At 33.5% G+C, this 25,605-nt stretch overlaps 3 protein-coding genes and 1 long non-coding RNA gene across 7 annotated transcripts in view; 2 read left to right on the top strand and 2 right to left on the bottom strand.

The window, feature by feature from the left end:
- cdc5l (CDC5 cell division cycle 5-like (S. pombe)) overlaps positions 1 to 25,605 on the bottom strand; it is a 453,211-nt gene that overhangs the window by 76,448 nt on the left and 351,158 nt on the right. The window lies entirely within an intron of this gene.
- The window catches only part of runx2a (RUNX family transcription factor 2a), a 169,350-nt gene that overhangs the window by 88,282 nt on the left and 55,463 nt on the right, over positions 1 to 25,605 (bottom strand). For all 3 annotated transcript variants that reach the window (XM_068214370.2, XM_068214369.2, NM_212858.2), the window contains 2 exon segments: positions 5,259 to 5,506; positions 1,436 to 1,592 (listed from right to left, as the gene is read on the bottom strand). In XM_068214370.2, the coding sequence (XP_068070471.1) occupies positions 1,436 to 1,592; positions 5,259 to 5,506 (405 nt within the window).
- The window catches only part of supt3h (SPT3 homolog, SAGA and STAGA complex component), a 267,830-nt gene continuing 247,518 nt past the window's right edge, over positions 5,294 to 25,605 (top strand). The window contains exons 1-2 of one of the 2 annotated variants that reach the window (XM_021467143.3): positions 5,294 to 5,541; positions 16,475 to 16,569. In XM_021467143.3, coding sequence (XP_021322818.1) covers positions 5,515 to 5,541; positions 16,475 to 16,569 — 122 coding nt within the window. In that variant the 5' untranslated portion in view covers positions 5,294 to 5,514. Of the gene's footprint in view, positions 5,542 to 7,479; positions 7,563 to 16,474; positions 16,570 to 25,605 lie in introns of those variants that run through there. The other variant, NM_001002625.1, reaches the window with a different exon arrangement.
- On the top strand, positions 17,788 to 20,360 carry LOC141378506 (uncharacterized). Its single transcript, XR_012393208.1, has 3 exons — positions 17,788 to 18,571; positions 18,623 to 18,809; positions 18,929 to 20,360. It is a non-coding gene; the product is annotated as an uncharacterized lncRNA (long non-coding RNA).

The following is a 25,605-nucleotide window of genomic DNA, read 5'->3' as shown; positions in this document are numbered from 1 at the left end:
GGCGGTTCATTCCGCTGTGGCGACCCTGTATTAATAATGGGACTAAGCCGAAAATAAAGTGAATGAATGAATTACAGAACAAACCATCGTTATACAACGACTTGCCTAATTACACTAACTCACCTAATTAACCTAGTTAAGCCTTTAAATGTCACTTTAAGCTGTATAGAAGTTTCTTGAAAAATATCTAGTCAAATATTATTTACTGTCATCATGACAAAGATAAAATAAATCAGTTATTAGAAATGAGTTATTAAAACTATTATATTTAAATATTAGATATTAATTATATAAAATATTAAATATATAAATACATTAAAATGTAACAAGAGGGCTAATAATTCTGACTGCAACTGTATATACCTTATTGGGTGGCAGGGTGAATGTAGTGGAACGATATTAGATGTACATGCCTGTGAAAGGGTTGAGAATATAAGAGACAGATATATATTAGAACACACCCTTTTTTTTCTTTATCCTCAACATGGAAGCACTCAAATCGCTGGACGCCTTTTGTAAAATAATAATAAAGAGGCTTTTCTGTGATTCTGTTCCAGTTCTGAAGCTCATTTCTTTTCAATGTTTGACCAACTCTTGACTCTTGGACAGTTTCCCACACTGCGTTCTTGTAAAATGCTGCAATTTGCATATACAGTTGAAGTCAGAATTATTAGTCCCCTTGAATTAATACCCCCCCCCCCCAATTTCTTTTTACCAGAGAGCAGATTTTTTTCAGCACATTTCTAAATATAATAGTTTTAATAACTCATTTCTAATAACTGATTTCTTTTATCTTTGACATGATGACAGTAAATAATATTTGACTAGACATTTTCAAGACACTTCTATTCAGCTTAAAGTGACATTTAAAGGCTTAACTAGGGTAATTATGCAAGTTAGGGTAATTAGGCAAGCCATTATATAACAGTGGTTTGTTCTGTAGACAATCAAAACAAATATTGCTGAAGGGGCTAATAATATTGACCTTTAAATGCTTTAAAAATATTAAAAACTGCTTTTATTCTAGCCGAAATAAAACAAATAAGACTTTCTCCAGAAGAAAAAATATTATAGGAAATACTGCGAAAATTTCCTAGCTCTGTTAAACATCATTTGGGAAATATTTGAAAAAAAAATCACTGGAGGGATAATCATTTTGACTTCAACTATTTATATATACATATATATATATATACACATACATTTTACATATATTCTTTAGAAGGTCACACAGAAGCCATCTATGCACTTTGAATCAATAAGCAGAGCATTTCATCTGGGTGAAACTTACATCTGGATTGTGCTGCCGTTTTATTTCCAGCGTGTCATTCATTGTAAACCAAACGTCTTACGTGATTTTTTTTATACCCTTTTTATGATTCAGCCAAAGCAAACCAAGCGGCCAGTGAAGAATAAATACAATTAAAGCACCAACCTCTTCCACTTCTGCCAACAAATCTCAGGTCGTTGAAACGCGCCACCTGATTCTTCATGACAGCGGAGGCGTTTCTCAGCTCAGCCGAATAGTTTTCGTCATTTCCAGCCATTACCGTCACCACCGTCCCGTCAGGAACATCTCCCAGAGCCACAACCTGAACAGGACAGACATGCGCTCAGGTCAGCCTGTTTACATACACATACTGATGAAAACAGGCCTGCCAGACTCATTATACACTATAATATATAGTATTACAACTGTGCGAACAGAGCAGTACCAACAAATATAGCTCTAAACAACAGCTTAATGGCTTTAATTAAGCAAAATATTCCTGAAAATGATCAGCAAACATTCACACTGTTAAAAATGACGTTGCAAATAGCATTTACACTCAAAACAATGACTTTTGCTGCTTGTTCAAACTACTTTAGACTCATTTAAAATGAGTTGAATCAACACAATTCTTGTGTATTTTTGGGAAAACTTAATTGTGTTAAATGCAATTAAATTTGTAAAAACAATGAACTTAACTTAATCCATTTGAGTTAAGACAACATGAAGGAACAGTGTGTTTTTCATAGTGTCCAAATATAGCTGTAAACTACAGCTGGATGGCTTTTATTGAGCAAAATATTCCTTAAAATGATCAGAAAACATCCACAATGTAAAAAATGATCTTGCAAAAAGTCATGACGACACATTTACGCTTAAAAATAATTACTTTACTACTTAAAATAAGTACTCCGTACCAAATGCAGGGTTCCACATATAAGTAGGAGGTATAGGGTTCACTGAAAAAAAATGTTTTAAAGATGATTCCTTGGATTCACTTATTTTCTTAAGTTAAATGGTTGTAAACAGTTTATTTGGGCTGAATTTATACAAACAAATTAAGTTGAACATTACTAAATTTAATTTATTTTCTTTCCATTAACTCAATTGTTTGCAACTATATAAGAAGGAATTATTCATGTTGTCCCAAGACATGATTAACTTAATTTTTTTTACGAATTTAGGAGGATTGATTGAACATTAAAAAATAAGTTTAATGTATATGTAGTTTATATATATATAAACTACATTTTTTATATTTTGTACAAATTTAACTTAATATGTTCAGTCTGATTGTTTGATATAAGTTGAGATAACTAGAAATGTAAATATGTCTCAAATAAACATTTTTAAGCTGCTATGAATTACTGTGCAGAGTATCTCAAATACATAAGTATTTCTAATGAGCTAACATTATAAAGGGTATTTATTTTAAAAAGACTGAAAATGTTTTATTTTTTTTTAATTAGTTCACTTCAATCTTAAAATTACATATTAATATTAAAAATTGCTTATTGCTAGAAAGGAAAATACACACAAAAACAATGCAATTCTTTTTTTAGGGGGGAAATCTTAATAGTTTTATGTTTAATCTATTTAAATTTGTAAAAACAAACATGTTAACATTATTCTTTTAATGTTGTCGCAACAGAAATTGATTGCCTGTAACCCAGCATTTTTTACAGTGTACTTAAAAAAAAAAAAGTTATTCAGGTCTTAACTCCAGATGTTCAGTCGGATTGATTAATATAAGTAAAAATGCCTCAAAAATAAGTAAACATGCATCAAGTAAACTATTTTTTGTGCAGATTTTTTTTACAGTGCAAAGTAACTTAAATACACCAGACCTTTAAATGAGTTTACCCTATAAAGAGTATTTATTTCTTCAAAATACTAAAAATCTATTTTTCCGAACATGAGTTCACTTCAATCATAAAATATTATATTAATATTAAAAATTACATATGGCCAGAAAGAAAAATACACTCAAAAAAGAAAATGATGTTTGCACTCAAACTACTTGTTTAAAATAAGTTGAAACAACATGATTCTTACATTTCTGGGGAGGGGACAACATCATTTTTTTGAAACAATTAAGTTAACTTAATCGATTTGTGTTGGGACAACATGAAGGAATTGTGTGTAACCCAGCATTTTTTACAGAGTTATTCAGGTCTCTACATTTTTATATTTATACAAAGTTTAACTCAACATGTTCAGTCAGATTAATTAATATAAATAAAGATAAGTAAATTTACCTCAAAATAAGTAAACATGACTTAATTATTAATTAATTAATTAAATTAATTATTTTTGTTGCAACTTTTCTTACTGTGCAAAGTAACTGCAGACCTTTGAATGAGTGTACACTAAAAAGGGTATCTATTTCTTCAAAAGACTCAAAATCTATTTTTTAACATGAGTTCACATCAATTATAAAATAATATTAATATTAAAAATACATAAAATAGAAAAACACGCACAAAAAATGCTTGTTGTTCAAACTACATATTTAAAATGAGTTTAATAGTTTTGTAAAAACAACAAGTTAATATTATTCCTTCATGTTGTCCAGCATTTTTACAGGGTATTTTGCTAATTAACTTTACTGTTTTATTAAAAGCAACGTTCTAAGCCAATTAAGTTATATCTTGACTTGTTCTCAAATTTACTGATAAATATAAATAAATGCAACTAAAACTAAAATAGCGTTTTCATGTTGTTTAGTTCTGCATGCTTCACTAACACACGCTCAAATAAATGACCCAGCAAAGCGATTCTGAAAGTCATCCTGCTACTGATACACTCCAAACGCACTTGCATGAAACCCTCGATGTCTTTGGGTAAAAGTATTATTAGTTGTATGTGTAATTAATGCCATGTGATTAAACTTGCATGCGTTTGTATCTATGAATAGCCTCAAATCGCTCAGATTTCACTTCTCTCCAGCACTGCAGGAATAGTCCTTTTAAAATATCAGTAGCTAAACATCCGATTTAAAAAAAATAAATAAATAAATTATATATATATATATATATATATATATATATATATATATATATATATATATATATATTAAACCACAAGATCTATTTAAAGAAATAATAATAATAATGCAATAAAAACATCGTGTAGGCTACATTCGAAAAAGTAAAGTAATAAAAATTTGATTATATGCATTAAACTTTGTGTTTAACTGTGTTTACCGTCACCTAAAAATTAAAAAAGCATACTCTAAGTCAATTATAATTAACCTTACTGTTGCTATTATGTATTTTAATGCGGTTTTGAATCTTGGCCAAGCCTCTGTAAAAGAGATTAAAATTTGTAACTCGTACACCAATCTAAAAGATCTGATCTATATTAAAATCGATGTAAACAGATCAAGAGATTCCTAGTTAACGTGAATGCAAATAGTCACGATTATAATATAATCTCACATATACAATCTCACACGGTAGTCAACATTATGAAGTGAATCAAAACCGTCCCTCAAATGTGTCCTAAAACTATTTAACAACACCAATTCGTGTCTCATGAGTTTGAAAAACCTTTTGGTAACACTTTAGGATACAAAACACTATTATTGCCTATTATTAAGATATTAACTGTTCATATAAAGTATGCTTTTTAGTGTATATTCCGAATCCTACCCAAAACCTAAACACAACGTCTACCTTATGCTACTAACTATTGATAAACAGCTAATTAGTAGTTTATTAAGCTATAGTAGTGTTAGCTAATGGGTTATTAATAGTGTGAATAGTGCGAACATTTTTTAATTTACTTCAAATGTTGACTAATATATAGCCTATATAATCTCACGTAACTTCACACTGCTTGTATTAAAGCGTCTTTCTGACACAACAAATGTTAACTATACAATAACACATCTATAAACTCACATAATGTTAGTAATAAAGCATCTTTCTCACACTTCATATAGCTATAATGTCATATAATGTAAGTATTAAAGCGTCTTTCTGACCTTAAACGCCACAGGGAGCGTTTTGTTGCACCTCCAGTGAGACGGCAGCACCGAGCACAGAAAGTTGGGGCTGTCCGTGCGCACGAGCTCGGCGGGGTGGTCCGCTATGATCTCCACCATGGTCCGGTTGTCGTGAGGTCGGAGTCTCGGCACCACCGCGTTCGGCTCCGGCTGCGCATCGCTCATCTTCCCCGCCACCGGCTGAAGGCTGCTGGACGGCGGACTGAACCTGCGGCTGGTGCTCGGATCTACCGGAATGCGCATCACAACAATGTCAGCAAAGGTAAGCTACAGTACACTTTAAAAAAAAAACACCTCAGCTAAATGTCAGCGTTTTTCAATTAAAACTAGATGCGATGATGTGTGAAGTCCGTCCTGAAAAAGTTGGATATGTTCGGATCCGCTTTTACGCGCGAGCTTTACGCGCTCCTACAGGTGATTCGCGTGGATATAATCGCACATGGTTGAACTAAGACATAATTTACGAGGTGATTTTCGTCGTGAGAAAGTTTAAAATCCGTGGTAAAATCGCGAAGGGTTCGCATTATAACGCGCGCTCGTTCGCGTCAGCGCGCTTCTCAAAACGCGCCACCATGAAGAAGTCAAAAAAGAAAGTTTGCAACAAGGAAAAAAAGCCCTTAATATCTTTCTTTCTCCATCTATAGGCTTTGCGAAGGGTTAAAAAGGTGATTCCAGAGGTTGTGGTTTGAAAGATGAAGGCGCTGGAAAAGCCGCAGTGTTTTTGTCTCGTTGTGTGGTTTGTCTTTGGAGGCAGGGACTTGGGTGAGCTCAGGTTTTTTTGTGGTTTATATATATATGCAGAAGCAGGAGGATTATTATGCTGATGAGTCTCGAGCACGTCATGTCTCCGAGCACCATTTCGTGGTATCAAAATAAATGAGCAATTGTGTGGTTTGATATCAGGCTGTTTTTTTTTTTACTATAAAGCAATCCAGATTTCATGCTGACACTTTTATACAGCAGCACATCTTTAAGTAAATGTAAAGATAAACACACGTCTCAACACCTAGAGGATGATTAAGAACTAAGAGTGAAAAATAGGCTACAACGTTATCGATTTTTATTGCAGCAAGCTACTTTTCTCTCGTATTAAGGCACATAAAGGCTCATATTGAGAGGGAGAAACGCACCTCATTGAAAACCAGACTGAAAGCAAACAAGCAGAGAAGAGAAGTGACTCATTTCCTATTTCTAAAGGCAGATAAAGAGCCAGGCTGAAGTTAATATTATACAAGATCAGACAACAACTACAGTAGAATTAAGCAATGACATGACAACTATAGCTACTGAAAAAGTTTTGTGACCTATTATGATTTTTTTTTTCTTATTTTAATTTAACATTTTGTAAATGTTTTGTATGTATTTAAAATGTATGAGCATTTTTGTTCTCTCTATATATGCTTTTATAATTTAAGGCTGGAAAGGGAACATTTTATTTTGTAATTTTGGGAGTTTTTACATGTTGTTTTTTTATTATTATTATAATTATTATTCTTATTATAAATCTCTAAAAATAGTGTTTAATCACTGATTTTGTTTATTTAAATATGTGTCAATGAGGAATATAACAGTTATAAATAGAAAACATAATTGTAGTAATAATATATATGACGAATATAAAAAAAATAATAATTGTAGTAATATTAATTATACTCTAATGGTCTTTGTTGAACAATGCTATAAAAAATATATGTAAAATAAGTAAAATATTAAAATAATATTAAAGTTAAATCCAAATACATTGTTTAATACTATTTTTGACCACAAGGGCAGTAAGGAAAATACATTTGAATAAACAAAGTAAACATCTTGGTTATATTGTTGTATATTGTACATACATACATATATATATATTTATATATTTATTTATTTATTTATTTTTAATTATCTTATTTTGTCTTATTTTGTCTTATCTTGTCTTATCTTGTATTATATTATATTATATTATATTATATTATATTATATTATATTTATTATATCTTTAAAAGTGCGTTTATTGATTATTTTAAAACTGTATAAATCTTAAAAGCTCTTTTGGTGGCGCTCTTTAACATTAAAATGCGTCTTTTATCATGCGCCGCGTTTAAAAGCAAGACTACAGCAGCGATCATTTATAAATACATGCTCTAACATTACATGAGAATTAAAAACTACATTACCCACAATCCCTTGCAGCTTCGCGTGACGCCAAATCCACACGCGCTGAGCAGTGTTTACATCACAGACAAGTGCCTTGCAGTGTGTAAAGAGCACATGGATGGATTGAATATTTCCTAACATAAGGTAAAAACGCTGTTATATGAACGCGTGAGGGTAAAAATACAATCATCCGTTAAGTTGAAAGTCAACGTATATCAATACTTGACTTAGATTGATCTGTTTGTTCAGTTCGGTCGATTGTTTTGGTTCATAAAGTGCTTAAAACTGTCTTAACAATGCTGTAAATCGTTTTATTTGATATATTTTAAGCTGTTTGACATATATGAAGTCTATAAGTTGCTATATCTATGAGCAATTACGCTTTTTGACGGAGTAAAGCTAACAGATAGGCTAGTCTTAACGCATTGGTAGTCGTGTGTCATTTTGTTGTTACTATATTCACACATTCAGACTTTCTTCTTAATAATAAAATATCTTTAAGTATTATTTGCTAATTTTAAATAGCGAAATTATACTAGCAGCCACTGACTATCAAAATACTTTATTAATTAAATTAAATTGTTCTGTTGTTTTCAAGTCATGTGATTTCTGACTGAATATTCAAAAGTACCATAGTAAATAATATAGTATGTCACAAGCTGTCACTGAACAAATGTGCGAATATAAAACCAACTTAACAATGCTGCTAATCGTTTAATTTGATATATTTTAAGCTGTTCAACATCTTTGAAGTCTGAAAGTTGTTAGTTTTTAGTTTGCACTTACGCCTTTTGACGGAATAACGTTATCAGATAGGCTAGTCTTAAGATATGAAGCTAAAGTTGGCATTATATTCACACATTCAGGCTTTCTCCTTAATAATATAATGTCAGAAATGTATTATTTGCAAACTCTAAATAGTGATCTTATAGTAACTAATGACTATCAAAATACATTGTTCACAATCAATTAAATAGTTCTAATGTTGTTTTTAAGTCATACTTGCATGTGATTTCAGACCAAATATTCAAAAGTACCATGGTAAATAATATAGGGAGCATGTCACAAGCTGTCACTGAACGAATGTGTGAATATAAAACCTACTTAACAATACTGTCAATCGTTTTATTTAAGCTGTTCAACATCTTTAAAGTCTGAAAGTTGTTATTTTAGTTAGCAATTACGCTTTTTGACAGAGTAACGTCATCAGATAGGCTGGTCTTCACTTATTGAGGTAAAGTTGGTATTACAGTAGTACATTCAGACTTTTTCCCTAATAATGTAATATCAAAAATGTTTTATTTGCAAATTTTAAATAGTAAAATTATATTAGCAGCCAAAAATAAATTTTTCATAGACAAAAAAATAGTTCTAATGTTGTTTTCAAGTCATACTTGCATGTGATTTCAGACCAATTATTCAAAAGTACCATGGTAAATAATATAGGGAGCATGTCACAAGCTGTCACTGAACAAATGTGTGACTATAAAATCCACTTAACGATGCTGTCAATCATTTTATTTGATATATTTTAAGCTGTTCAACATCTTTAAAGTCTGAAAGTTGTTATTTTAGTTAGCAATTACACTTTTTGACAGAGTAACGTTATCAGATAGGCTAGTCTTAACTTATTGAGGTAAAGTTGGTTTCGCACATTCAGACATTCTCCTTAAGAATATACTTTCAGAAATGAATGATTTGCAAATTGTAAATAGGGAAATCCTATTAGCAGCCAATAACTATCAAAATACATTGTTCACAGTCAATTAAATATTGCTAATGTTGTTTTCAAGTCGAACTTGCATGTGATTTCAGACTGAATATTCAAAGGTACCATGGTATACAAGATATTGAAGCGTGTCACAAGCTGTCACTGAACGAATGTGCGAATATAAAAGCAACTAAACAATACTGTCAATCATTTTATTTGATACATTTTAAGCTGTTTGATTTCTTAGAAGTCTGAAAGTTGTTACTTTTAGTTAGCAGTTACGCTTTTGATGGAGTAACAGTATCTGATAGGCTAGTCTTAACGTATTGAGGTAAAGTTGGTATTATATTCTCACATTCAGACTTTCACCTTAATAATATTAAACCAGAAATGTATTATTTGCAAATTCTAAATAGGGAAATCATATTAGCAGCCAATGACTATCAAAATACATTGTTCACAATCAATTAAATAGTGCTAATGTTGTTTTCATGTCATAATTGGGATTTTAGACCAAATATTCAGAACAAACAATATCCGCAGTGTCTCAAGTTGACACTGAATGAATGTGCGAATATAAAACCAACTTTACCTCAATTCTGAACATTACCTCAGCACAGATGCATTAAATAGTAAGTTATACGCTTGACTTTTAACCAGCGAATGACTTTTCGAAAACATAAGTTGGTTTTACTTAATAATAATTCGATGGAAACCATCTCAGTTTCCTTTTTCTTATTCTAAACTCCATCTCAGTGTCTGTGGTCGTTGAGGTTTAATACTCTTTTCTTCCTTCACAGTCAATTTTGGAAAAAGAAAATAGGAAAAAAAAAAAAAAATCACATCCACGCTCTTGTGTCTAGCCTGACTTTCCCCCATGTGTATTGTTTGTAAAACCTTGGCTGTTTGAAAGACTGTAGGAAGAGTGATGTCAGCACTCGACATGAAGTCTGACTCTGTGGAAACTTACACACACACACACACACACACACACACACACACACACACAGAAAAATGATGATGGAGATCTGAATATGTGAGCCATTTCTCCTCCTCCTTCCTGTCCAAGTGCACGTCCAGGAGCCTTTAATCTACACGTTTCGGTGTGAGAGAAATGGATTTCGCATGATTGCCGGTCTAGTGGCTGTGCTGTGTGTGGCGGCGAGGATGTAGGAGGGAAATAAAACATCCAATGGCTCCGAATCGCATTTGCCACTTCATTAGGGCCTCGAGAAAGACGCACTATTAAGTTACATTTCCTTCTCCGGCGACTGCGAGCGCCAAATATGTTTCTGATTTTTTTTTTTATTTTATTTTTTTCCTCCCTCACTTATGATGATCGTCTGTAAATTTACGAGACAGCTGAATTGGGGTAATTGTAATTAATGAAAAATATAGTTGAGTGTATATATTGAAACAGCATGCGGCGGAAGCTCTGAGTTGGATGTCTTGGATGAAGAAGAAGTAAATATGTTGGAGGTCTCTTGAATGCCTGATATTTGTGGGCTTTCTTATTGCCGCAGTGGTAAGAAGCGTCCTTCCTCAAATCATCGAGAGTCATCCGTGTTTTTTGTCTTTACACGCTGTAGGGACTACCGCTCTTGGCAAAATCTGGGAAAGCACAAATTGAACGCTGCATCTCGTGCCCACGACTAAATGAGTAAATTAACTAGGCGTCGGAAGAAAAAGCAATGACAAAACAAGAGCGAGGGAGAGAGACGTGGAAGCTACATAAAAGTCCTGACTATTTAATTACATGGAGGAAAATGCAATAAATAGAATGGCTCCCTTTTCTGTTCTTTCAAAGCCGTTTGCATGTTGAAGTAATCTTGATTCATTTGCCACATCTGAATTCGTTTTGCCCAGTATGGCGACCATCTGCCTTCACGAGTCAAAGCAAAACGCTTTATCTTTCATCCAACAGAGGGGGCGAAAACAGAAGGAAATTTTACGCCGGGATGTGTTTATTGAAGAAAACGGGGCCCCGCTTTTTTGCTTTGGTGACACTCTGGAACATTTAGTTTCATGTCGCTCGCAGACAGAATTAAGATTTATATTGGCTCTGATCAAAGGAGAGGTTCGCTGAAAAATGACAATCCTGCCTTCGTTTATTCACCTTCATGTCGTTCCAAACCCAAGTGCTGCTGTTATTCTTGTGGAACATGAAATGGGACATTTTTTTTTAAAAATATCCTGGGTGCTCTTTTGAAGGCATTTGGGATGCATGTTGATTGAAGTTAGTTTGTGCTGTATTTTGAGTCTTCTAAAGTCATACGACAAGCCTGAAATCATTGCTTCATCATAGCTTAGAAATTCTGTTTTTCCTTCTGCATGTGCACACTGGATTCGCTTTGGATTGATCTCTTTTCGAGTTTGTTATAATGTCTGTGAATAATAGCTTATATTTTATACTTGCTAAACTCTTAACTGTCACCCCCACTTTTTTAACATCGGCATGGTCAACTTAAAGGATTGACAATCAAGTTAAACTTGGTCTCGTTTTAAAGACGGCAGAAGTCAGATTGTAGCAGAAGTAAAATAGAAAAAATAAATGAAAGGAAAAAAAAGTTATGTGCCTTTTTTGTTTTTGAAAATTCTAAACCAAGGAATTATATGGTATTAAAATACAATATGAGCATTCTGGGGGTATTTGATTTGAGTTTCACCTCTGAAAAACATCTAAACAAAACTTTACATGTGGATTGCTGAAGCAAAGTAATGCTTTACCACTCTAAGTATCTTTGGCTCAGATTAAAGAAGAGGTTCACTTAAATGACAATTTTCCCTTCGTTTATTCACCTTCATGTCGTTCCAAACCCAAGTGCCGCTGTTATTCTTGTGGAACATGAAATAGCCATTTATTTTTAATATCCTGGGTGCTCTTTTGAAGGCATTTGGGATGCATGTTGATTGAAGTTAGTTTGTGCTGTATTTTCAGTCTTCTAAAGTCATACGACAAGCCTGAAATCATTGCTTCATCATAGCTTAGAAATTCTGTTTTTCGTTCTGCATGTGCACACTGGATTCGCTTTGGTTTGATGTCTTTTCGAGTTTGTTATAATGTCTGTGAATAATAGCTTATATTTTATACTTGCTAAACTCTTAACTGTCACCCCCACTTTTTTAACATCGGCATGGTCAACTTAAAGGATTGGCAGTCAAGTTAAATTTGGTCTCGTTTTAAAGAGGGCAGAAGTCAGATTGTAGCAGAAGTAAAATAGAAAAAATAAATGAAAGGAAAAAAAAGTTATGTGCCTTTTATGTTTATGAAAATTCTAAACCAAGGAATTATATGGTATTAAAATACAATATGAGCATTCTGGGGGTATTTGATTTGAGTTTCACCTCTGAAAAACATCTAAACAAAACTTTACATGTGGATTGCTGTAGCAGAGTAATGCTTTACCAATCTAAGTATCTTTGGCTCAGATTAAAGGAGAGGTTCACTGAAAATGACAATTTTCCCTTCGTTTATTCACCTTCATGTCATTCCAAACCCAAGTGCTCCTGTTATTCTTGTGTAACATGAAATAGCCATTTTTTTATATATATCCTGGGTGCTCTTTTGAAGGCATTTGGGATGCATGTTGATTAAAGTTAGTTTGTGCTGTATTTTGAGTCTTCTAAAGTCATACGACAAGCCTGAAATCATTGCTTTGTCATAGTTTAGAAATTCAGTTTTTCGTTCTGCATGTGCACACTGGATTCGCTTCGGTTTGACGTTTTTTGAGTTTGTTATATATGAGCATTGATGAGATTGAAGTGTTGCAGAGGAAGATTGTCTGTAAATAATAGCTTATGTTTTATACTTGTTAAACTCTTAACTGTCACCCCCACTTTTTTTAACATCGGCATGGTCAACTTAAAGGATTGCCTATTAAGTTAAACTTGGTCTCGTTTTAAAGAGGGCAGAAGTCAGATTGTAGCAGAAGTAAAATAGAAAAAATAAGGAAAAATGTCATGTCCCTTATATGTTTAGGAAAATTCTAAACCAATAAATGTATATGGTATTAAAATACAATATGAGCATTCTGGGGGTATTTGATTTGAGTTTCACCTCTGAAAAACATCTAAACAAAACTTTACATGTGGATTGCTGTAGCAAAGTAATGCTTTACCACTCTAAGTATCTTTGGCTCTGATTAAAGAAGAGGTTAGCTGAAAATGACAATCCTGCCTTTGTTTATTCACCTTCATGTCATTCCAACCCCAAGTGCTGCTGTTATTCTTGAGGAACATGAAATAGGACATTTTTTAAAAAATATCCTGGGTGCTCTTTTGAAGGCATTTGGTATACATGTTGATTAAAGTTAGTTTGGGCTGTATTTTGAGTCTTCTAAAGTCATCACCACTTTGGTGTACAGAGTAAAACTTGGTCTCATTTTAAATAGAGCAGATTTCAGATTGTGATGAAAGGAAACAAAAGGATCTTTAAAAATATTCCCTTCACATTAGGATGGAAACTCGGCTATTGGTCCAACACTGTAATGATGATTGCACAGAAGTATTATTAGGGTTTACGTGAGAAAAGGACCGTCCACTGGAGAGATTTGATAGTCTGATGCTGTAGGAAGCTGTGGTTTCTGACTCGCTCGTGCAGTTTCAGCTTTATTCAGATGAGGCCGGTGTGTTGTGACGATTCACCTGCTCTCAAATCTGAATGGAAATCAGTGCAAGGCACACAATGAGCACATTTGAATTCGACAAGCTCCATTTCTGGCCTTTTATCAGCATCCTGTTAATTTGTTTTCTCTGTGTTGGAGGAAGTCTAACTGCAAACTGCGCAGATAGCTGTGATGAACTGCTCGACGGCACATATGCCAATATTGCAGGTGAAGCACATTATGCTCCATTAGAGAATAACAATGTTGCTTTACAGAGCTGGAATTATTAGCCAAATCACAAAAATGATGGACACTTTATATATATTATTAATAAATTTTATAAATAATAGTGTGATGCCAACTATTATTTAAAATTATTTTCTCAGTATTATGCAAATTATGTTTTGTGTACATTTTATGTACAGTTTGTACAGACAATGTACAAAATATACACATTTGATATTAATATTTTGTGATATTTTAATAAAATATTAATCATTTTAGGATAAATTGCGTATTTTCTGTTATTTTATTGTATACATCAACAAATATCTATGTTGGGTTAGGGTTATATGCAGATATCAACAGGATAAAATGTCATTTACTGCGGTCGGAGAAGCTGCGTGAATCTTTTCTCTATTTAATAAATGACTTTATTAGAAGGCAATTCTGACACGCAGTGAACGTGAGGTGGCTTTTGAAGGTGTCAGACGCTGAGCATAGATGCTCTTGATTCCGGAGGTCAATAATAATTAGGGGTGTCACGATTTCGATTTTTAATCGAAATCGATCGAAATTTATGCTCAATTTCGATTATCGAATCAAAAAATAGAATCGTCAATGCTGCCACGCCCCCATGTCACGTCAGCTTTTCTTGCCAAGCGGGAAAAAAACAGGCTTGTTGAAGTGCTTGTTAAACTGCAGAAGCAGGAGACCCGTCGACAGAACTTAAACCCTCTCCTCTTTCAATGAAGTCGTCGGTGTGTAAGCATTTTGGATTTCCAGTGAGTTATGTTGACAACGTTCGTGTTGTCGACAAAAAAAAAACACAGTTTTGCAAGCTCTGCTATGTACGTATTACGTACGGTTCGTCCGATAGACAACACCGGCATCGCGATCCTCCGCCCGCCCCCGTTGCAAATCCGCTCGCGAAAAGTACACACTGAGGCCCTGTTTACACTGTCTTTGTTTTTAAATGGCATTTTAGAACGACAACGATTTGACATCCACAGTGGCGTGTAGCATTTCTGAGTAGCCCTCCTTCCTCTCTACCTCTGAAAATGCACATCACGTGACCACACAGACGCACACAGTCATGCGCTCGAGAGAGCAGGTCCAGGCAGTCAGAGGACTGCTTCAATCTTTCACTCACTTGTACTTAGTCATTTTAGCGAACACCTCAGATACTGTTGGCTGGTTTCTGTTGGTTGTGCGTCTTTTTTACCGACGCCATTATAACGACACAGATCACTGCCTATTTACGAGTCCCGCAGAAAAAGTGATTGACAGGTGGTAATTATGTGTGTATCTTGCCTTTATTCATTTACTGTATGATTTGTTTATGGGTAAAACAAAGACCATGCAGGTCAGGTAGTTTAAACGGTAGGCTACAAATAATTAATTGGTCATTAATTAATTAATTATTCATAATCGTAAATTGAATCGAATCGTGCCTTTACAATCGAAAATGTAATCGAATCGAGGATTTGGAGGATTGTGACACCCTTAATAATAATATAATAACACTAATACTGAAATGGAAATTTTCATCATCACATGATGTCTTATAACAAAACCACATGACCTTTTTTAATGTGCATACTGGAATTTGTTCAGGAAAAGTGTTTCCATCGTAGTATATGCGCTTATTATGTTGCAAAATTTATCTTACTCACTCATGCGCATATGTTTTTCTGCTGGTTTATCCTTTCACACACATTTTTGTCGTCACATGATCACTTATTTCAAAATCACGTGACCTTTTTTAATGAGCATACTGGAATTCGTTCGGGAAAAGTGTTTCCATCATAATTTATGTGCATCTTTTCTTATCGAATAAATTCTATCCTACTCACTCATGCGTATATGTTTTATGCACATCTTCAAAAGTTATGCGCATCTTGACGTTTTCATCTGCTGTTTTTTTTAATGCACGTATTCAAAATGCTCATAAAAATAGGTGAATGGAAACATAGCTATTGCGTATACTTACGATGTGACTATTGCCAATGTTCACATTGCGATATCAATGCTGAGACGATATATTGTGCAGCCCTACACATGACTATGAAAATAATTTCATTAAAAGGAGGTTATTTCAATATTAAAGCAAGTTTGAGTTTGGAAATTCAATTCTGAACAAGCTCACCGCTAAAATGTTCTTTGGAAAATATATAATTATGCACTTTTAATCACGCCGTGTAATGCTGACACGATCAAACGTTTGGTAAACGCTCAAACAAAACCAACTCTAAACACGTCTGCTGTTGGCTTTGAACTAAAGTCTCATTCATCAGCTCTGGTTGCCTACAGTAGTTTAACCAGCCCTGCTTTTTGCTCATTAAAAAGAGTTCAGTCCTGCATGCTAAAAACAGCGTCCAGCGTCTCTGACTTCATCTCTCTCCGTCTGTCACTAATGTCCGGCTCTAAACATGTGGCTCTGGATGCTTCAGGAAGCGTTCGGTGTGTGAAGTGGCTTTCAGTGGGCGTTGTGTGTGAAGTTGTGTGTGTGTGTTTTACAGATGAGCAACAGCGCTGCGAGCCCCATGACAGCGAACAGCAGCAGCAGCAGATCCGGCAAGGCCACCAGCTTCATTCCTGAGCTGCAGAGCATGATGTAAGTTTGTTACGTTTACTCATTTCGCAGATGCTTTTATCCAAGGTGACTTGCAAGTGAGGATAAAAGGAGCACTTTAAATCATCAGTGACTCGAAGTATAAGAAGGTGTGCGGTGCATATGGAGAGGAGAGAATGCGTCCTACAGGTGGTTTATCAAACCCACTCACCTGCTTGAAACATGCTAAGAATTGCTCAATGTTTTTCTAGAAATATCGAGTGTTTATAAGTGTCTAGTGCATCTGGAGAAGGGTGAGGGTGTCCTACAGGTGGTTTATCAAACCCACTCACCTGCATGAAGCACACTCAGTGTTGCTTAGTGTTTTTCCAGAAATATTGAGTGTTTATAAGTGTCTAGTGCATATAGAGAGAGGAGAGCGTCCTACAGGTGGTTTATTAAACCCACTCACCTGCTTGAAACATGCTATGAATTGCTCAATGTTTTTCCAGAAATACAGAGTGTTTATAAGTGTCTAGTGCATATAGAGAGAGGAGAGCATGTCCTACAGGTGGTTTATCAAACCTACTCACCTGCTTGAAAAAACATGCTAAGAATTGCTCAGCGTTTTTCCAGAAATATCAAGTGTTTATAAGTGTCTGGTGCATATGGAGAGAGGCTTAAAGTTTTTCCAGAAATATTGAGTGTTTATAAGCGTCTAGTGCATATAGAGAGAGGAGAGCGTCCTACAGGTGGTTTATCAAACCCACTCACCTGCTTGAAACATGCTAAGAATTTCTCAGCGTTTTTCCAGAAATATCAAGTGTTTATAAGTGTCTGGTGCATATGGAGAGAGGAGAGTGTCCTACAGGTGGTTTATCAAACCCACTCACCTGCTTGAAATATGCTAAGTATTGCTCAATGTTTTTCCAGAAATATTGAGTGTTTATAAGTGTCTAGTGCATATGGAGAGAGGAGAGCATGTCCTACAGGTGGTTTATCAAACCCACTCACCTGAGTGATGCACACATAGAATTGCTCAGTTTTTCCAGAAATATCGAGTGTTTATAAGTTTCTGGTGCATATAGAGAGAGGAGAGTGTCCTACAGGTGGTTTATCAAACCCACTCACCTGCTTGAAATATGCTAAGTATTGCTCAATGTTTTTCCAGAAATATTGAGTGTTTATAAGTGTCTAGTGCATATAGAGAGAGGAGAGCATGTCCTACAGGTGGTTTATCAAACCCACTCACCTGAGTGATGCACACATAGAATTGCTCAGTTTTTCCAGAAATATCGAGTGTTTATAAGTTTCTGGTGCATATAGAGAGAGGAGAGTGTCCTACAGGTGGTTTATCAAACCCACTCACCTGCTTGAAATATGCTAAGTATTGCTCAATGTTTTTCCAGAAATATTGAGTGTTTATAAGTGTCTAGTGCATATGGAGAGAGGAGAGCATGTCCTACAGGTGGTTTATCAAACCCACTCACCTGAGTGATGCGCACATAGAATTGCTCAGTTTTTCCAGAAATATCAAGTGTTTATAAGTTTCTGGTGCATATAGAGAGAGGAGAGTGTCCTACAGGTGGTTTATCAAACCCACTCACCTGCTTGAAATATGCTAAGTATTGCTCAATGTTTTTCCAGAAATATTGAGTGTTTATAAGTGTCTAGTGCATATAGAGAGAGGAGAGCATGTCCTACAGGTGGTTTATCAAACCCACTCACCTGAGTGATGCACACATAGAATTGCTCAGTTTTTCCAGAAATATCAAGTGTTTATAAGTTTCTGGTGCATATAGAGAGAGGAGAGCATGTCCTACAGGTGGTTTATCAAACCCACTCACCTGCTTGAAACATGCTAAGAATTGCTCAATGTTTTTCCAGAAATATTGAGTGTTTATAAGTGTCTAGTGCATATGGAGAGAGGAGAGTGTCCTACAGGTGGTTTATCAAACCCACTCACCTGCTTGAAACATGCTAAGAATTGCTCAGCGTTTTTCCAGAAATATCAAGTGTTTATAAGTGTCTGGTGCATATGGAGAGGGGATAGCATGTCCTACAGGTGGTTTATCTAACCCACTCACCTGAGTGATGCACACATAGAATTGCTCAGTTTTTCCAGAAATATCGAGTGTTTATAAGTGTCTGGTGCATATAGAGAGAGGAGAGCATGTCCTACAGGTGGTTTATCAAACCCACTCACCTGCTTGAAACATGCTAAGAATTGCTCAATGTTTTTCCAGAAATACAGAGTGTTTATAAGTGTCTGGTGCATATGGAGAGAGGAGAGTGTCCTACAGGTGGTTTATCTAACCCACTCACCTGAGTGATGCACACATAGAATTGCTCAGTTTTTCCAGAAATATCGAGTGTTTATAAGTTTTTGGTGCATATAGAGAGAGGAGACTGTGTCCTACAGGTGGTTTATCAAACCCACTCACCTGCTTGAAACATGCTAAGAATTGCTCAGCGTTTTTCCAGAAATATCAAGTGTTTATAAGTGTCTGGTGCATATGGAGAGAGGCTTAAAGTTTTTCCAGAAATATTGAGTGTTTTTAAGTGTCTAGTGCATATAGAGAGAGGAGAGTGTCCTACAGGTGGTTTATCAGACCCACTCACCTGCTTGAAATATGCTAAGAATTGCTCAATGTTTTTCCAGAAATACAGAGTGTTTATAAGTGTCTAGTGCATAAAGAGAGGAGAGAGTGTGCCCCACTCACCTCTGTGGAGCGCACTCAGAATTGCACAATGTTGTACACTGATAAATACTCTGGTGTAAACACAGCATAACACCTCCAGACACAACACGTGCAAATAAATCGTGCTATTCACACTTAAATACATGCATGTACATTTTGAGTTGATGGGGATTCGCCTAATGGGCAGGCCTTCTGTCTACCAGGTGACGCTAGCTTCATTGTTAAATGGCTAACATGAATTTTATTGAGAGAGTAGCTGTGTTTTATGTGCTTTAGGAAGGCTGAAAAACAGCATAGATTTGTTCGGAGTCCACTAGATCCTTTCTGAGGTGCACACAGCTCTGTGTGTTCAACATCTCCTCCAGAAACTATACCTGGATGATGGAAGCTTTCAGCAGTGCTTCAGATTGAGCCGAGCCCAGTTTGAGGAGCTGTTGTTTCCCCTTGGGATACTAACAACAGGGACTTCATCATAATCACTCCCCTACAAGAGTAAGCTCCTAATTGGTTAACATGGCATGAATGTCCGCTAAAGATTTTCCAACTCCAGTAATTCTCATTGGCTCATTAGCAAGAAACTTGCATCTTTGCATTGACTTAACATTTAAATCCCTCGTGATTGACGCTTCATCCGCATCTTGTGTGAGCGCAGCATTAGTGATGGCTTTATATAGTAATGCTCGTTAGCATATTCATAGTTCATTTGCATGCTTCTCCAAGAAGACATGACTATTTTTTATTAGAAAGTGACAGCTTAAAGATTGCTACTTATTCTAAACATGCAGTATGCAAAATAGGCAATGCATTTTTTCCAGAAATGCTGTACTTAGTTTAATATTTTGCTTGTTGTAAATAAAAAGTAATGTTTTCTTCTCTGTTTAAAACTATTCACTCCATATACGCAGCACAAATAATTGCATATGGCAAGCAACAAATTAAATAAAATCAGTAGAATAACTGAAGTTTATTGGATAATTGTATTCCAACAATCTTTGTTTGTCTTAGTTAAAAAATAGTTTACAGTGATTAAATGCAGGGGCAGATTTAACCAGTAAAAAAGAAATAATAAATAAAGAATAAATAAAAAAGAAAATAATTAAATGGAAAGTGTGCCATGGTTTCAATTGAAATGTGAAATGTGAAAATTAATTTAAAAAATCATAATAATAAAATAAATAATAAAATAGATTTTTTCTGAAAATTAATAAAAAAATAAAAAATTTATAAAAATTAAATAATTAATGAATGAAATATTAAAATTGAATGAATAAATAAATCAATCAATTAATAATAAAATAAAAAGTGTGCTATGGTTTAAATTGAAATGTGTGTGTGTATATATATATATATATATATATATATATATATATATATATATATATATATATATATGTAAATATATATATTTTACAAAATTTTACAAAATATAAATAAATACATTTTTATTTTCTTTTATTATTGCCATTAAAAAACCCAGCATTTCCTGACAGCTTTCTGAAAATTAATTAAAAAAAAGAAAATAAATAAATAAAAAGTTAAATAAATAATAAAAAATAAACAATAAAATAAATAACAAAATAATAAAAAAGTAAACGATAAAATAAATAATAAAGTTATAAAATGATCAAATTAATAAATATTAGAATTTAAATATTTTAAAAAATAATTAAATAAATAAATAAAAAGTGTGCCATGGTTAATAATAAAAAAATTAGAAAGAAATATATATATTTTTCTTTTATTGGCATAAAAAACCCTGCCCTTTCCTGACGGCTTTCTAAAAAATGTACAATAATAATAATAAATAATAATCTTATATATATATATATATATATATTTAGTGTGTCATGGTTTAAATTGCTTATGGCCACAAAATCACTAAATTCACCTGGTTGTATAAATGTACTTGACGAAGAACTTATTTTTGTGTTTTATTAATAATCTAAACTGCAGTGAATCGGAGAAAAGCCGATCTGCATTGGCCATCATTGAGCCACAGATGGAGACTGCTTTACGGTTTACTGAAGTATCAATTAAAGCTTATTATTTCATCCATCAGAAAAAAGGAGGTTTGTTCATTGGAAACCGCGTCTGTGTTTCTGCGGTTCTGTAGATGTACTACAGCACACGACCCTATTTTGGTCAGAAACCCCTTTTTTTCCGTCAAAAACTTTTAAGTGTAGTTGATCTTGGAATGAGTAATATTAAGCTGGATCTATAAAGCGAGCGTCCAGGTCTACAAAACTGCTCCACCGAAGGCACAAAGGAGTCATAAAGTAAATTTACATGGCGATCCATTGACTTCCCTCCAACAGAGCGTTTGCGGTTTGACCCAGCGAGACGTATTCTTTAGGAAACCACAGTGAAATTCATCCTGTCGTTCTGCTTTGAATCCCACCTGAGGAGACCTTCAGACTCATGCAAATCACCACAACACTGCTTTACTGCGTGTGTTTGAATGCATGACAAATTAAAATAGACTTTCCTTTCTGTTTACTGTAGTTTAGGAGACAATAGATGGCTATGTTTTTAGTGAGTTCTGTTTTGCATAAAGGAAGTGATGCATGTTTCTAGGAATGTTTTTTTTTTGTGGCCTTTTACATTGGTACTGCTTTTTGAAGCACTTTCCCATCCTAAATTCTTGCAAAAAACTCTTCATTCTCATTACTAAAGTTCACAATTCTAAATAAATATAAGCATAAATTAAATTTAGTACATTAAGATAATTTTTTAATTACTTTTTCATTTTTAAAAATGATTTATGCAATATTTTAATAGGCAAAAAACAATGTTACTTTGCAAACTTCATTTTCTTTATTCCAACAACAACAACAACAGCAACAACAACAACAACAACAACAACAACAACAACAACTACAACAAAATAATGTATTTCTTCTCTTTTTTTTTTTTTTGCCATGAGAATAATTTCATCTGAAAAACATCTGGCATTTCTTGACAGATTTCTAAAAATAATTTTTTTAAATTCCCTGTTCGTGTTTATTATGGAGTTTAGTCAAAAATGAAGAAAATATTTGCTGGTCAACATATGCTTTTAGATAAAATAAAAAAATATTTTACATATTTAAAATGAAGTGTTTTTTTGAAGCACATTTGAAGCCCTACTGTAGTTTTTAAGATTATAGTTTTACATTATAGTTTATAGTTTTTAATGCAGTCCATAATCACTTTTTAAGTTTTAAAAATTATTAATGTGTTTATTTTAATGCAGTATGAGCATAATAGTCAATTTTCTTGAAGAAATCTAATTTTCTTTATTCAAATTTTTATTTATTTATTTATTCATTCATTTATTATTTTATTTTATTATTATTTTTTGCTATAAAAACAGGCATTTCTTTGTGTTTAGCATGTCGTTTAGCCAAAATATGAAGACTATAGCTGGTCATCAGAGGTTTTTATTTGTAAAGAAAATATAGCATGTATTTTGAAGTATATTTCCATCCAAAATTCTTATTAATGTAGAAATTCTGATTCTCATACCTGTAATGCAGTCCACAATGACATTTGAATTAAAAAAAAAAGTGTAATGTTTAAATGTTTAATTATGTATGAGTTTTAATGCAGGCATAATTGTCACTAAAACAGTGTTTCTTGAAGAAATCAAATTATCTTAAATAAAAATGTATTTAAAATTTTTTTTTTAGCATCTCTTTTAGCCAAAAATAAAAACAATAGCTTGCCATCAGAAGTTTTTTGCATAAATAAAATAAAGCATACATTTTAAGTCACATTTCCATACAAAATTATTATTGAAATAGAAATCTCATTGTAATGCAGTCCACAATGACATTTTAATTAAAAAAATAATAAATTATTTATATATATATATATATATATATATATATATATATATATATATATATATATATATATATATATATATATATATTGTCACTAAAACGATGCTTCCTAAAGAAATCAAATTTTCTTCATCAAAAAAGTAAACAAAATAATTGCCATCAAAACAGACATTTCCTTATATTTAGCATGTCATTTAGCCAAAAATAAATAAAGAGGATAGTTGGTCATTAGAGGTTTTTATGCATTAATAAAATCTAGCATGAAGCACATTTCCTTCCAAAATTCTTATTAATGTAGAAATTCTGATTCTCATAACTGTAATGCACAATGACATTTAAATTAAAAATTGTTAGTTTAATCATGTATTAATTTTAATGCAAGCATATTTGTCAATAAAACATTGTTTCTTTAAGGAATCTAATTTTCTTCATCAAAGGTTTTTGTTTTTTTTTTGCCATAAAAAACAGGGATTTTTTGTGTTTAGCATGTCGTTAAGCCAAAAATGAAAACAGTAGCTGGTCAACTGAGGTTTTTATGCATAAATAAAATGTAGCATATATGTTGAGGCACGTTTTTGTCCAAAATTCCTATTTATGTAGAAAATCTCAATGTAATGTAGTCCACAATGACATTTTAATAAAAAAATGTATGAATTTAATGCAGGCATAATTGTCATTAAAATGATGTTTCTTGAAGAAATCTAACGTTCTTCATCAAAAATGTCAACAAAAATTTCACATAAGAAGAAACAGACATTTCCTTATATTTTGCGTGTCGTTTAGCCAAAAAAGAAGAGGATAGCTGGTCATTAGCGGTTTTTATGCATAAAGAAAATATAGCATGAAGCACATTTGCATCCAAAATTCTTATAGTAGACATTTTAATTCTTATAACTGTAATGCACATTGACATTTGAATTAAATTTTTTTTTTATTTAATTATGAATGAATTTTAATGCAAGCACTGTCACTAAAACCATGTTTTTGTTTTGTTTTGTTTTTTGCCATAAAAACTGATTTTTTTGTGTTGAGCATGTCATTTAGCCAAAAATGAAAACAATAACTGGTCAACTGAGGTGTTTTTATGCAGAAATAAAATATAGCATATATTCTAAAGCTATGTAACAATTTTGGATGGAAATGTGCTTCAAAATATATGCTATATTTCATTACTGTACTGTAGAAAATCTCATTACTGTAATCCAGTCCACAGTTATATATGTATATATTTCACATTTTAAGCATTTTGCATCTGTAAATACAAATCAAAATCAATTAAATTCAATAGTAAAATAATTCTTACAATTATCATATTTTTGTGATTAAAATATTACATTGCAAAAACAAGCTTCATTTTCTTCACGCAAAATTGAATTGTATTCCCTTCCTGTAATGGTTGGCCTGAAATATAACCCTGACATTTCCTGACGTGTTTCTGCTCTTTCTTTTTGGCTGCTTTTCTAACATAAACTTTTATCCTGTAACGAAATCATCCCTGCCAAGCTGAGAAATAGTACTGTAAGCAATACCTCTTGTTTTCAACGGCCTGTACAGAAGCCTAAAATGATTGTGCACGTCTCCCATATCAAGCCATGATGAATAAGCATTCACATTAGAGTTTTTTATTTTACGTGTTGTTGTTGCTTCAAGTCATAAATAAGACAACCTCCACCCTTGTTGAATCTCCCGTCTGCTATCCTTTCTTTTGGCTGAAAAAAAAAGAAACCCACACGACCCCGCGACTCCATAAAGAGCTCCGGATTGCAGTCTTATATTTTTTGAAAGACATTTAATTATAGCTTGCAGTCAAAGGCATTTCTGATGGAGACTAAACGGCCTCCAATTGTAAAGACTTTCTTGGTCTTTTTGGCAGGCGCCGAGCTGAGTGATGATATGGAGATATTATATTCCAGCGTCTTAACAATCTGTTGCATTCATCTGTGTCGCGCCGTACGCTTTGTTGTCATTCGTCCGATGATTTTTCGGAGATTAAAATTGAAGTGTAAAAAATGGCAGGAAAAGTGGGCTGTAAACCAGACGGATTTTGACACTGTCTGGAAAAGCGAGTTTGGAAAATGTAAAGGCAGTCTTGCCGTGACTGTCTGCCGCTCTTGCCTTCAGGGAGGTCTCTAATTGAGATCACTTGTACTTATAAATGGTAGGAAGTTTGGTGGTTGGATGAGAGAAGCATTAAGAGTGTAGTCTGTGCCTCTTAAAATTAAAACGAGGCTACCGTTTAACTTTCTTAATCAGCTTAATACGTCTCTCCTGAGGCCTTTTCTGCTTTTTCATCTCATTTTTAATAGTGGCAGACCGATATGGGGTTTTTGGTGGCTGATACTGAGATCTGAAGAGCATGCTGGGTGGTAAATGATTGTTTATCAAATGAGAAGTAAATAAATAAATAACAAGTAGCTTGAATTAAGGTTATTGCACATTAGGGCTGCACAATATATCGCTTCAGCATCAATATCGCAGTTCGCGAATCTGCAATAGTCATATTTTAAACCATTTGGACACAAGACAATAGCCCCTTTCACACATACAGACCTTTCCGGAAAATTACCGGCAAT

This window comes from Danio rerio, chromosome 17, assembly GCF_049306965.1.
Source record: "Danio rerio strain Tuebingen ecotype United States chromosome 17, GRCz12tu, whole genome shotgun sequence".
In the NCBI taxonomy this organism is placed as follows: domain Eukaryota; kingdom Metazoa; phylum Chordata; class Actinopteri; order Cypriniformes; family Danionidae; genus Danio; species Danio rerio.
Note: the sequence above shows the minus strand (reverse complement) of the source record. Positions and strands in the feature narration are given on the sequence as shown.